Source organism: Pelophylax lessonae, assembly GCF_965119305.1.
Source record: "Pelophylax lessonae genome assembly, chromosome: 2".
NCBI classification, from domain to species: domain Eukaryota; kingdom Metazoa; phylum Chordata; class Amphibia; order Anura; family Ranidae; genus Pelophylax; species Pelophylax lessonae.
In genome coordinates, this window is record NC_138769.1 from 166,533,303 (window position 1) to 166,547,794 (window position 14,492).

At 45.7% G+C, this 14,492-nt stretch overlaps 1 protein-coding gene across 1 annotated transcript in view; it reads left to right on the forward strand.

Annotated features, from left to right (window-relative positions):
- The window catches only part of LOC309546318 (uncharacterized protein CXorf58), a gene marked incomplete at its 5' end in the record, with an annotated part of 46,745 nt that overhangs the window by 10,720 nt on the left and 21,533 nt on the right, over positions 1-14,492 (forward strand). The window contains 2 exon segments of the mRNA XM_082245929.1: positions 3,428-3,553; positions 9,470-9,569. Coding sequence (XP_082102055.1) covers positions 3,428-3,553; positions 9,470-9,569 — 226 coding nt within the window.

The following is a 14,492-nucleotide window of genomic DNA, read 5'->3' on the forward strand; positions in this document are numbered from 1 at the left end:
CAGGCTGACCAAACTCTTCCATGCCAAGGTGACCGTAACGAAGTTTAGGTGAACTGACTCTACTATGCCAGAGTGACCAAACTCTTCCATGCCAAGGTGACCGTAACGAAGTTTAGGTGAACTGACTCTGCTATGCCAGGCTGACCAAACTCTTCCATGCCAAGGTGACCGTAACGAAGTTTAGGTGAACTGACTCTACTATGCCAGAGTGACCAAACTCTTCCATGCCAAGGTGACCGTAATGTAGTTTAGGGTAAATTGACTCTGCTATGCCAAGGTGACCGTAATGTAGATATATATATGGAATCAGAAAACACCATTTTGAAGCCCTAAAACCCAATAAATGCCCCTAAAAAGTGCCTAGGGTTCTGGATCATGCCCCAGGGACTATGAATCAGGCAAAAAAAAGTTCTTAAAAATTGTCGTTTTTGATAGAGAGCCAATTATTGAAAAAAAAATAAATAAATAAAAAAAATTAAAAAAAAAGATTTCTTTGGATTTAGTTTTAATTTTAGTGTCTGGGGGGTCTAAAAAGTGTACCTGTGAAGTTTCAGCTCTGTAGCATGTCCAGAACCATAAAAAAAAAAAGATCATGCAGAAGAGGAGGTCCCTGGGAGGTCCAATGAAGAGGAGGAGGTCCCTGGGAGGTTCCTTTGCAAATGTTGTAAAAAAAACACTCTGCTTTTCCATTGGTCACCAAAAACACCTGTTAAAAACGCCCAAAAAAACGCCTGTAAAACGCTTGCAAACGCTTGCAAAAACGCCTATAAAAACGCCTGTAAAACTATAAACAAACGCCTGAAAAACGCCAACGCCTACATGTGAGCGGAGCCTAAAAGTGCTGCATGCTGCATTTTTGGTGCATGTTTAAACCCACACCAAAAAGCACCCCCCCCCCCCCATTGAAATGCACCAAAAACTCATCAAACCTGCGGTTGTGTTTTTGGTGCCTTATTTGAGTCGCATGTCCATGTGTCACAGGTGCATGCTGATGTCAGGTAACCAAAAAACTCACCAGGAATGTGACAAAAACGTGTATGCATTTTTACTGCATTTTTGCAGCAGAGCACTGTGAAAGCAGCCTAAACTGAAGACACCCATGTGAAAGGACCCCCACCCACTGATTTCTTGCTGCTCTTTCCACCATTGCAGCCACCAAAACAATACTTAGTGTCAGCTGGTGTCAGAGCCTATGTGCCATTCATTTATGTTTAGAGGGCTGGGGACAGCACTTTTGGCTTACCTGATCCTCTGCTCCTGCAGGCTCCTCAGCACTGCTATACATATCATTGCAGCCTGTCCTTCCCCATGCTGTGGTGGTCTAAGGTCCTCTAATGTCATCAAGATCTAAGCAGGAACCATAGCCCTGCATTAGACGTGAGGACACTGAAGGATAGAAATGAGCAGTTAACCCTTGCAATATAGGCACAACCCCACTGCAAGGGTGGATTCTTTGTTTTCCTGGAAATTGGCTGTAAATCAGTATTAGCCCACGTTCACATTGGTTCATTTTAACATGCGATTTGACATGTCAAATCGCATGTCAAATTGGAAACAAATTGCCGGCAATGGCACCGTCCGAATCAGTGCGACGCTGACTTTGCAGCGTCGTACGGATTCCCAAAAGTAGTTTCTATACTACTTTTGATGACTTCAGTGGGCGATTTCAATAGACATCTGTGCAATTGCCCCCGAACTCAGACTGAAAATACCGGTTTTAAATCGTGCATGTTCAGCTGATTCAGACCGGCCTCAGTGTGAACCTGTACCTAAACTCTGCTAAAAATATTCTCCAGGTCTTCCTTCTAGGTTTGCTCTGTTTGGCTGCTTAAATAGCATGCGCACAGAAGTAACTTTATCATGACACAGAGTGGGTGTACAGTGTACATTACAGCTGACAGCCAGGGATAAGCATTTATATTAGAAGAGATCATTAGGGTCTCTTCTGTCATAAAACCCTCAAATTTAGTAAACTGAGTTTAATACCACTCAAGTGTTTCACCTGACATCAGCAGAGGGCCCCACATAATCTTTACTGTAAGTAATAGCAGAGAAAACAGGGAATGCACATACTACAGGAGATGGCCAAAGACTACAGGCATACTGAAAGACATGGTCAGAGACTGTAAACATACTACAGGAGATAGTCAGAGACTGCAGACACGCTACAGGAGATGGTCAGAGACTGCAGACACGCTACAGGAGATAGTCAGAGACTGCAGACACGCTACAGGAGATGGTCAGAGACTGCAGACACGCTACAGGAGATAGTCAGAGACTGCAGACACGCTACAGGAGATGGTCAGAGACTGCAGACACGCTACAGGAGATGGTCAGAGACTGCAGACACGCTACAGGAGATGGTCAGAGACTGCAGACACGCTACAGGAGATGGTCAGAGACTGCAGACACGCTACAGGAGATGGTTAGAGACTGCAGACATTCTACAGGAAATGGTCAGAGAATGCAAACATGCTATAGGAGATGGTTAGAGACTGCAGACATGCTACAGGAGATGGTTAGAGACTGCAGACATGCTACAGGAGATGGTTAGAGACTGAAGACATGCTACAGGAGATGGTCAGAGACCACCATCACGCTCCAGGAGATGGTCAGAGACCACCATCACGCTCCAGGAGATGGTCAGAGACCACCATCACGCTCCAGGAGATGGTCAGAGACCACCATCACGCTCCAGGAGATGGTCAGAGACCACCATCACGCTCCAGGAGATGGTCAGAGACCACCATCACGCTCCATGAGATGGTCAGAGACCACCATCACGCTCCATGAGATGGTCAGAGACCACCATCACGCTCCAGGAGATGGTCAGAGACCACCATCACGCTCCAGGAGATGGTCAGAGACCACCAGGAGATGGTCAGAGACCACCATCACGCTCCAGGAGATGGTCAGAGACCACCATCACGCTCCAGGAGATGGTCAGAGACCACCATCACGCTCCAGGAGATGGTCAGAGACCACCATCACGCTCCAGGAGATGGTCAGAGACCACCATCACACTCCAGGAGATGGTCAGAGATCCCCATCAGGCTACAGGAGATGGTCAGAGATCCCCATCAGGCTACAGGAGATGGTCAAAGACCAGGAACGTGCTACAGAAAAATGTGAACGAGTGGGGACACAATACAATAGACTGCTAAAGCTCACTGCCAATAATGCCCCTTTACAAATTGGCACTCTGTACAGCCCCTAAACATTTACTGGAACATCACTTGATGTGTGTGTGAGATACCAGCCCCAGGACTTCTTTGTGACCTGGAGTTTAAAAGAGTGGCCACTGGCCACTGTGACTGATCAATTGGATGTGCTTCTCCAACATCTTCTTGCATGGTATATGTTCTGAATACATTTATTGTATGTTATTTTCTCAACTGACATTTGTGTTTTTACATTTTTGTTTCAGAGTCATGAATTTATCTGATATGTCAGGAACATCTGTCTCTATCAGTCTTCCTACAAGTGCTTCTATAGAATCACTACCAGCAACAAGAAATCATGACAAAATGAATCAATCAAAGATTACAAATATGTAAGTGTTAACTATTGGCATGCAACAGTATGTAACAAAAACAAAAAAACATAAAAATGCATTATCTTGCATTAGAGTTGCACAATTAATTATTAAAAATTGCGATCTCGATTCAACTCCTCTCACGACCTTAATCCGGCATTTCCACAATTAATTTAACAAGTGCAGAGCAGTTCTCTGCTCAAAGCTGTCAAAAAAAAAAAAGGCAGCCGGCAAATCAGCACTGAGATAAAAAGAAACATTGTGTCATTTGATTCTTTTAGATCAAAGGGATGAACTTCATTTGCAAATTAGGTCAGTTTACCCACCCAAAGACCAGGCCCTTTTCTGTTGCGTACAAGTTAAAATCAGTATTATTTGCTAAAAAATTACTTAGAACCCCCAAACATTATATATATATATATATATATATATACATATTTATGCAGAGACCCTAAAGAAAAAAATGGCAGTTGTTGCAATATTTTATGTCACACTGTATTTGCGCAGCCATCTTTCAAACTCAATTTTTTGGGAAAAATGCACTTTAAGATGATGTTCTGCCAAGAATAGGGATCTTTATTCTAAGCAAAAAAATTGTGATTCTCATTTAATCCAGAATCGTGCAGCTCTATCTTGCATTTAGTGCATCTAGAAAGTATTCACAGTGCGCAAACAGAAAAATGTAATAGGCATTGCTTTGCGGCAAAAAACGCTGTAAAAAATTGCAGTAAATAAGGTATAGTGTGCCCCCTTTCAATGCAGAGAGACCAGCGTGCCCTCTTTCAATGCAGAGTGACCAGCGTGCCCCCTTTCAATGCAGAGTGACCAGCGTGCCCCCTTTCAATGCAGAGTGACCAGCGTGCCCCCTTTCAATGCAGAGTGACCAGCGTGCCCCCTTTCAATGCACAGTGACCAGCGTGCCCCCTTTCAATGCACAGTGACCAGCGTGCCCCCTTTCAATGCACAGTGACCAGCGTGCCCCCTTTCAATGCACAGTGACCAGCGTGCCCCCTTTCAATGCACAGTGACCAGCGTACATGCCCCCTTCAATGCAGTGACCAGCGTGCATGCCCCCCTTCAATGCAGTGACCAGCGTACATGCCCCCTTTCAATGCAGTGAGACCAGCGTGCCCCCTTTCAATGCAGAGAGACCAGCGTGTCCCCTTTCAATGCAGTGACCAGCGTACATGCCCCCTTTCAATGCAGTGACCAGCGTACATGCCCCCTTTCAATGCAGTGACCAGCGTCAGCGTACATGTCCCCTTTCAATTCAGTGACCAGCGTGCATGCCCCCTTCAATGCAGTGACCAGCGTGCATGCCCCCTTCAATGCAGTGACCAGCGTACATGCCCCCTTCAATGCAGTGACCAGCGTACATGCCCCCTTTCAATGCAGTGACCAGCGTACATGCCCCCTTTCATTGCAGTGACCAGCGTGCGTGCGTGCCCCCTTCAATGCAGTGTGGGCCCCCCTGAGACCAGTGCGCTTACCTGGAGCCCTGGATCAGCCGCGGCGGCGGCTTCTCTTCAGTCCCGGCGGCGGCTTCTCCTCACTGTGTCCCCCGACGGCGCGTCTCCACTCTCCTCGAGTCCTCGCGCTCCCGCCCCCTCCTCTGCCAATGGCATGGGGTTTGCCTTGCGGCCAATCAGGAAGCCGGTATTAAACCGGCTTCCTGGTTGGCCAGGAGGAGGATCGGTGTGACAATAGTGAATTTTCATTTGCTTTTGTCACACAATAGGTGGGCTCGGGGCGCACTGCTCTGCGCCCCGGGACCACCCTTTGCATCACCCTATTAGAGCCTCTGGCTCTAATCAGGTGATTTAAAAAAAACAAACATTAAGCTCCATGCGTCCGGCGCCACTGGTTACAGCCTTAAATCTTCCTAGAGCGGGCTGCCTCGCCAAACTGAGTGATCGAGAAGAAGGGCTTTAGTCAGGGAGGTGACCAAGAACCCGATGGTCACTCTGACAGTGCTCAAGCGTTTCTCTGTGGAGAGAGGAGAACCTTCCAGAAGAACAACCATCTCTGCAGCATTCCACCAATCAGGCCTGTATGGTAGATTGGCCAGACGGAAGCCACTTCTCATTATAAGGCACATGACAGCCCGTCTGAAGTTTGCCAAAAGGTACCTGAAGGACTATCAGTCCATGAAAAACTAAATTCTCTGGTCTGATGAAACAAAGATTGAACTATTTGGCCTGAATGGCAAGCATCATGTCTGGAGAAAACCAGACCCTGCTCATGACCTGGCCAATACCATCCCTACAGCAAAGCATGGTGGTTGCAGCATCATGCTGTGGGGATGTTTTTCAGCGGCAGAAACTGAGAGACGAATCAGGATCAAGGGAAAGATGAAGGCAGCAATGGACAGAGAGACATGCTTGATGAAAACCTGCTCCAGAGCGCTCTAAACCTCAGACTAGGGCAAAGGTTCATCTTCCAACAGGACAATGACCCTATGCACACAGCCAAAATAACAAAGGAGTGGCTATAGGACAACTCTGTGAATGTCCTTGAGTGGCCCAGTCAGAGCCCAGACTCGAATCCGATTGAACATCTCTTGAAGAGATCTGAAAATAGCTGTGCACCGACGCTCCCCATCCAAACTGATGGAGCTTGAGCGGTCATTTAAAGAAGAAATAGGGGAAACTGCCCAAAAATAGGTGTGCCAAGCTGGTAGCATCATACTCAAAAAGACTTGAGGCTGTAGTTGGTGCCAAAGTTGCTTAAACAAAGTATTGAACAAAGGCTGTGATACTTTTCGTTTTTTATTTTTAATAAATTTGCTAAGATGTCAAAAAAACTTCTTTCACATTTGTCATTATGTGGTATTGTTTGTAGAATAAACAATTCTGGAAAATGTGAAGCGCTGTGAATACTTTCCGGATGCACTGTATATTAGGTATAAAAACAGTATGGATAAGTCTGTGGTCAGCAAACATTTGATCGCGGCCATGCAATGGGTATTTTACGAGCTTGCCATGTCCCCAGCTGTAGCTCCTCCTCAGACATTAGATACAGTAGCATTTAGCATTGCATTAGATACAGCAGCACAGAGCTACACTTGTGATTCATCTTATTTACCAGTGAGAGATTTAAAGCGGAGTTCCGCCTTCCCCCCCTCCACCCCCTCCAAAATTTAAAAGTCAGCAGCTACACATACTGTAGCTTCTGACTTTTAATATTAGGACACTAACCTGTCCTGGAGTCCAGCGATGTCGGCACCGCATCCGATGTTTCCATCGGCTGTCGGGTGCTGCCGCCGCCATTGCCGGTAAGGGATCCCAGCAATGGACCCTTGCGGCTTCACGGGCAGGTCCCTACTGCGCATGCGCATAGCGCGCTGCGCATTTCTATTGGCTCGGCGGCGGGGGAAGGAGGAGGGGGCCAAACTTCTGAGGCATGGCGCCTCGGTGCCGTATCCTGGAAGTGGGGAAGGGTACCTGTCAAAAACAGGTACCCCCCCCCCTGAAAGGTGCCAAATGTGGCACCGGAGGGGGGGGAGGAAGCAAAAGAGTGGAACTTCTACTTTTGGGTGGAACTTCGCTTTAACTACTACTGACAATCATCTGTTAGCAGCACATTAAGTGTGCTGGAAGTGAGGTTACAAGAAGCAGGTTTAATTGCCACAGTGTAGCTGTACCCTCAAATCTCCTAGACTGTCCGGTGGAGGGATCCCTTGTGATAGTTCCTGCACATCTTGTTATTCATAAATGAATGAACAAATGTTCAATGTCAGTTGGGTTATTCTGCTTCTGGAGGAGTGGCTTGCATTCATCCTAAAGAGTCAAGAGTCGCACCCTTGCTGGTTTAGAATGTTGCAGAATCTCACTCAATAGGTAGGGAGCAGTGAGGAAACAGCACCTTGCTGGTCTGGTCAGCAAGGGAGCAAATCCACGGCAAAAAGGTAAGTGGTCTTTTAGCGATCCTTTTGCTGAAATCAATTTGAGATGCTTCTGATATCATTCACAGTGTATTGACACAGTGCCAGGACAAGGTCAATCAGTGCCCAGGGAAATATGGAGCCCCCAGCAGCCACAACTACCCACTAATCGCACAGTGAGTTGGTGGTGTCACTGGAAGGAAAATATGTTCCTGCGCTGAGTGTGACTGAGAAGAAAGAGTCGGTGGATCGGTGGATTCAGTGAAATTAAAAAATGTCCCTGCATTGGTGATGTTGCGACACCACTATAAAGCACCCTTCTCACCTCTAGAGATGAGCTCAGATGTGTTTAAAAACAAGTCTGAACCCGACTGAGCTAACCCGCCGAGAAGCTGTTTGCATCAACAGCAAGTCATAGGTGGGGAGGTGTTCCCCGCCCTGCAGCTGTATGTATACAACATGCCCCTTACATATGTGTGTCTGCTGGGCATGAAATGCCTCTGCCACCTATAATTGGCTGTCAACTTTGACAACTTCCTAGCGGGATAGCTCAGGTGGGTTCAAACTTGTCACGCTTGAGCTCATCATTACTCATCACCCGTCTACCCTTTATCGCACACCTCCGCCCCCACAAAGTTTTCCCTTTCCCCCAGCCCCAGTACAAAGCTCTTCCACCCACCCCCAGCTACTAATCTAGTTCTCAGTGCAGGGGAAGAGGCTGTCATGCTGCAGAGCAAGAGCACTGCAGCATAACAGCCCAGCCTCCTGGCAGCTGTTCCTCCTCCTACACTGGGGATGCACTGTCACTTATAAACACAGAAGCTGGCAGAGGAAACAGATTTCTACTTTTAGAAAAAGTAGAAAAAGAAGCCTTGCTGACAGGAGTGACACTGCAGTCTTTCCTGCAAGTCAGAGGTGGGGAGAAAGAAGCTGTTGGAGTTCCCATTGTACCCCTCCCCTCTACAAAGAGCCGCTGCACCTGGGACAAGTGGTCCTTTTGCCCCCCCCCCCCCTTCCCCGCCACCCCCAGTTGTATTGACAATTGCATGACTTGAAGCTGACGTGTATTTTATCTCCTAAGGCTGGCCGTAGATGGATTCCTTCATCCACACAACTGAGACATTGCATTCTGACAGCAGGGACTCTCCTGAAAAATTTTACAACAAATGAAATAAACATATGTCGAGCAGGAGCAGCAACATATGGATAGAAATTCAGCTGGTGCAAACAAATGGAAACAACCTCAACCTATACCTGGCCTTTACAGCAAGGACCACATGAATGGGCAACACGTCAAAAAACAAACAAAAATTCCCAGCTCACTTACCACCAGCCTGCAACAGACCAAATTGACCCTGTCTAAGTTCACGTTAAAAACAAGGGGTTTCGTTTGCACACGTTTGTAAAAATATGCGTAAGCTGCAGCAGCCACGTCAGGTCATGGGGTTCCATAAGATGGCCACTGCAGCTTATGCACGTATTTGCAAATGTTTGCAAAATTCAGCCAGTCCCTGTTGAACTGGCCAAATTTTAATCAATCTATGGCCAGCTTAAACTCCAGCAACCTGCTTTAAACTGCTGCTTATCAACTTATTGCCACACAACAAATTACTGGGTGATAGCTAGTAATCAACAGGAACTTCTTGAGCACAGCAACAGGAATACTAAGTGACGTAGTACATAATGGACCTTATTTAAAGCAGGCTGTCTAAAGAAGCAAAGCTACTTTATTTACTTCCCCCACCTCATTGTTATCTCTTCATTAGATCATGTGACTAGTGTCGGTATTGGACATGTAGTCTTTGCCAAAATGTAACTACTGACCAGAGTTGGTCAGTTAATAGTTGTCCCTCAACATTGTTTTTTAACCTCTTTAGCAGAGATCACGCAATGCGCTAAACTGATTTGATTTGATGAACTGATTCTAATGACTTTACCAAAATTCAGCTCATAATAGGGTGTAATATTAAGGAGTCTGTGTATACATTTTTTTATTTACACAAGATCCACATAATTTTAATCTAGGATTCACACTTTTTTATTGCGCCTAGGATGGAAGTGGGAGTTGCAGTTATCTGTATTCAGAGAGCATGGAGATGTCACCACAACAGAAAACTGTTTAAGCTACTTAAACATGCCATCCGGGCTGCTGTAAGTATGCATTATACTATATGACTAATTATTCTTCATGACGCTGACAGTTTATTTGTATCTAGAGAATATGAGAATATGAATTACTGCAATTACTGTTTTTTTAGGAGCATACCTAAATAAACTAACTACTATGTGTCTGTATGTGAAACTTTTAGTAAGCATAAGAGCTAGGCCTTTAAATGCTGGCATGCAATTTGTTCTCTACTAAACCTAATTCAAAGGTGTTCTGAATAAGGGATCTTATCATAATTTAAAGAATTATCCCTATGTAGCAAGGTTTCCAGGCCTGTGGCCTGATGTGGGTCTGCCATTAGTATCGGAATCCTCTCCAGCCCATGTGAGCTGAATCCCCAGGTGTGACAACTGAAACAGTGACAACTCCGACATCTTTGTTTGTGGTTTTTATTATAAATTAAGGGGATGGGAGGAGGGAATGAGTGGGATACTCTTCTCGGCTAGAACTAATTACAATTGGGATTTTGATCCTGAAAAAATGCCCATTGGTGCTTCCTTGACGCTAGCCAGCGCCAGCCAACGCTCACTGACTCTGAGAATACTCTGTAAAACAGAGGAAGTGTTGAATCCCCGACCTGTAGTCCAGTAGATCCAAGACTGAGAACTGTAGAACTCCTGACACTGCTTCACTGTGTAAGTCTTTGAATACTTTCTGACACTGCTTCACTGTGTAAGTCTTTGAATACATTTCCCCCGCCTGGCACAGCTTGAGGTAGTATTTTGTAGAACTCCAAATAGCGAACACTGTAACTGGCCCACGCAATACAATTCAGGGCCCAGACTGCAGGTGCCCCCTTTGCTCCTTGAACTCTTCAGGGTCCACTGACTATGTACCCCCTTTACACTTCAGGGTCCTCAACCTAGGTACCCCCTTTACAGCTAGCTGACCTTGGATCCCTGAACCTCTTCTGGAGTGGTCCTCTCTGACACTAGGCAGACCCCCCAGGGGCAATCCTCAGTACTCACGACCTGTGTAGGCTTTCCTGGGACTGGACCCCTCTCTCTCTCCGCAGGCTCTCGGCACACCGGTTCCCCCTAAGCTCAACTCAGTACTCTCTGGACTCTCAGGCGACACCCCGAGACATCCACCTTCCTCAGACAGGAGGAGAGACAGCCGCACTCTCCTTCCTGGGACTCTGCTCCCGCCAAAGACACCGTGCCACGCACTTCCCACCAAACTTATACCCACTCCCAGAATCCCTTGCAGCATAATCTGCCTTGCTGGGGTAGTTACAAGCTGGGATGTGTCCCCTGATTGGGCTTCCCACACTGCCCTATGAGAAGCCTCTCACAGGAGCCAGTGGGGATACTTCTCCCCTCAGCAGGCACATCTGGAAGCCCTGACACCCTGACTAGATAAATCACAGCCCTGCTTTTTTTTTTTTTTTTTTTTTTTTTTAAAGCCCGTAGCGTGTGAAACACACTCAAAAGACTCCACCCGGTGCATAAAAAAGTGCACACACACAAAGTGAGAACACAAAAAGTGCACAGGGTGTGCGAAAACGAATGGTCTTCCCTCCGAAGAGGTAGGACCCGAAACCTCGATCCCCCGGGGTGCAAGACTCCTGACAGGGATTTAAGGTACTTGTGGTCAGTTGGCCGAAACCAAACTGACCCCGTTCTTCAGGGGGACTGCCGAAACAGCCCACCCCAAGTACTAAGTGGAGCTCCCCCGAAGGGAGACCCCATGAGAGAGGGCAAACTAAGCCAGAAGGCCATATCCACCCCCTCCCAAGACTCAAGGCTGGGCCCGAGGACCCACACCCTCCAAGTCGTGCAAATAAGAAAAACAAAGGTGATAGTGCAGGTGACAAACTCCAAAGAAAAGGACAAACAAACAAAAAGTGGGGAAAAGGGGAGTGGGGAAAGTGCTATGGTGCCATGTGAGGAACCAAGGCAGGCCTTCCAGCCGGAATAAAAAATTCCTCTGGTGCAAGCCAAAAGGCCTGTCCCAAGAGGCAGGTGTGAAAAAGGTGTGCATAGTGCAGTGACCAAGGTGCCGAAAAAACTCACAGCGAGCTGCCCCTCACCAGTGAGAAATTAAGGCACCCCTGGGCTGCCACCCCAGGGGCACTTACACTACGGGCTTTTTCAATCACAGCCCTGCTGTTAAGCAGAAAAGGCCCACTATGGTTTTACCTAGCACCTATCTGTAGGGTGCTACACCTACTAAAATTACAGGAAACACGTGTTTCTTTTATTACAGTAAGCATTCTTACCCAGAAGCATCTTTCCATAAATTGTAGGAGAAAACACTTGGGGTTGATGCTAATTTGCATCACAAAAGGCATTAAGATTAGGTGTGTATTTATAAAAAATTCACAAACTATGCGTCCTGTGAAACTGGATGTACATTCGTTCAGTGTGAAGGGGAGCAAAAATTTGTGTTATTGGGCTATTTTCCCTCCAGTACAAAAAAAAAATGGCAACCACCCCAACCTATAACTAGCCTTTGCAGCAAGGTGCACATGGAAGGGCAATGCACATTGCAAATAAACAAAACATTTCCCAGCATACTTACCAGCCACCCTGAAAAGCAACATAATTGGCCCTGTTTGACAGCTTTAAGCACAGAGGGTTTTGCGTGCATACATTTGTAAATGCATGCGTAAGCCGCGTGTATTTGCAAATCTGTTAGACAGGCCCAAAGTGGTTGTTTTGCAGGCTGACTGAGAGGTGTGCTGGGAAATCTTTTGTTTGTTTACTATTTTCCCTCCAGGTCAAATGTTTTTCATTTATAGTAAATCAGCAAGATACTGCATTATTGACACTAGATGGAGCTGAAGATCATAGTGAAAAGTATTCATTTCTTGTGCTCATCAGCTCCATCTAGTGGTCATAATGTGGTACTTTCCTGATTCCCTCTGCTGAAAGATAAACATCCAACCTGGAAAGAAAATAGCCTATACCGAACACAAGTATATGCAGTTTCACAGGACAAATAGCTGTGTGAAATTTTTTCTACATACATCTCAAAGTCTGTCTAAAAAGCATGGTGTTTCCTGTATTAACCTTTTAACTTTTCATGTTCCTAAGGTGGATCAAAAGTCAAAAGCAATTAAAATGCTTAGTCGGACTTAACCGGCCGTGGCTTCTACCTAGTATAAAGGGTGGGCCTAAACAAGTAGTACACATTGTACAAAGGAAAAGTAAATCCAGGCACACCCTACTTCAGCCAGATCGAAACATTTAAGCCTGGTTAACACTATGAGTTTTTTTTTTCGTTCAACCCAGTGGATTGAATGAAAAAAAAACTGTCAGCTCCGGTCGAAGCTGCAGCGCTAATGATCCGGCGTTAATACGGAGATTTCCCCCGCTGATCTGTTGTGTTCTGAAAGGGGGGGCAGAAGCCAGGCTTCTGTCTGATCGGCTGACATACACGTGGGCCAAATGTCAGCTGTTTATTTTTTTTTTTAACCAGCCGATGTCTCCCAACGGGACTTTAGAATAAAAGTTCACTTCCAAAGCATTTCCAAGAGCAAAATGGAAAAAAATGTCAAAAAAGGTGAAAAAAAAAAGCTGTGCTAGTTCACCCTTTCACAAACAAAATTAGAAACCCTACAGTCCATCCCCCCTAATCCCCACTGTACTTACCTTCATGGGTGATGAGCTGTCAGTGCCCACACAGCTGGTGTATAATTCTGGGGATTTAAAATCTCCACTCTTCATCTCCTTTCTGCAGGACTAGATCACAGCGATTCTGATTGGTCAAAGTAGTCACATGCAGGCGCTTACCAATTGGAATTGCTTTGATCTGTCCCAGAAGCCCTACTGAAAGAAGGGGAAGAAGAGTGGGGATTTTAAATCCTCCTGACTGCTGCACCAGCTATGCGGGTACTGACAGCGCTTCACCCAACGAGGTAAGTGCAGCGGGGACCAGAGGGGTGGGGGGGGGTACAGTATTTGTTCACCTCTTCATTTTTTTTGTGGAAAGGTTAACTTATGCTTTAAATCAAAAATGCACACTTGAATTTTAGAAAAAACAAAATGCTGTTTAGTTTAAAAAAAATTGTATTTGTATTAGACTCATGATTGGTAATGCCATCAGATTGCCCATCCACCTTGCCATTCTCTCACCCCCTTCCCATCACGAACCCCCCCTTTTTTTTTCCCCCATCCCTAACCCCCCCTTTTTTTCCCCATCTTTCTTTCTTCCTCTCCTTTTTCTTCTTTTTCTTTCTCTTTTCTTTTCTCTCCTTGCTTCTCTGCCCTGGGTTCCCCCCTCCCACAAGGGCGTAATCCCATTTGAAGTTGCAGTAGCCAATGTCATACCTTCTGTTAGCTACCTGATTTGCTTGAATGGGACTATTTATTGTGGATATTCTGGACAACATACCCTTTTTTTTTTTACTACTACACAAGCCCTGATTATGGTCGTCTGGTTTGGCCTCCTCGATACAGTTGTCAATCTGTGTAACTGTCAAGCTTTGTAATCTGTTTACATTTAGAAGCACTGTATGATAAGACTTCTTGCCCAAGACCTAGCTATTTGTCTTTTTTTATCCTTTTGCAATAAAATCTTTTATGAAGAAAAAAAAAAAAATTGTATTTAACAACTTGCACACAGGCATAATAAAATGCATATATCTACACAGGATCTTAGTGGCAGGAAAAACGCTTTTAATGGTCAGTAAAGTGCTTCTGTTTACAGACTATAGGCCTGTAAAATTATTCCTCTAACTCAGTTTTCAATCACAGCAAGTACATGTGTTTACCTGCGTGTAGGCGTAAATTATGCAGAAATATTGACTGTGGATGCAGAATTTTACTTTGATTTTATCCCGCTGAATGCGCTGAAAGATGACATGGCGCAATAAAGCTGTGTATATGGGCTCATAATAGAAACACTGCTGTGCTCCGCTATGTAAAAAACAAAACGCTGTGCAGAACACAGTGTTTTTATAT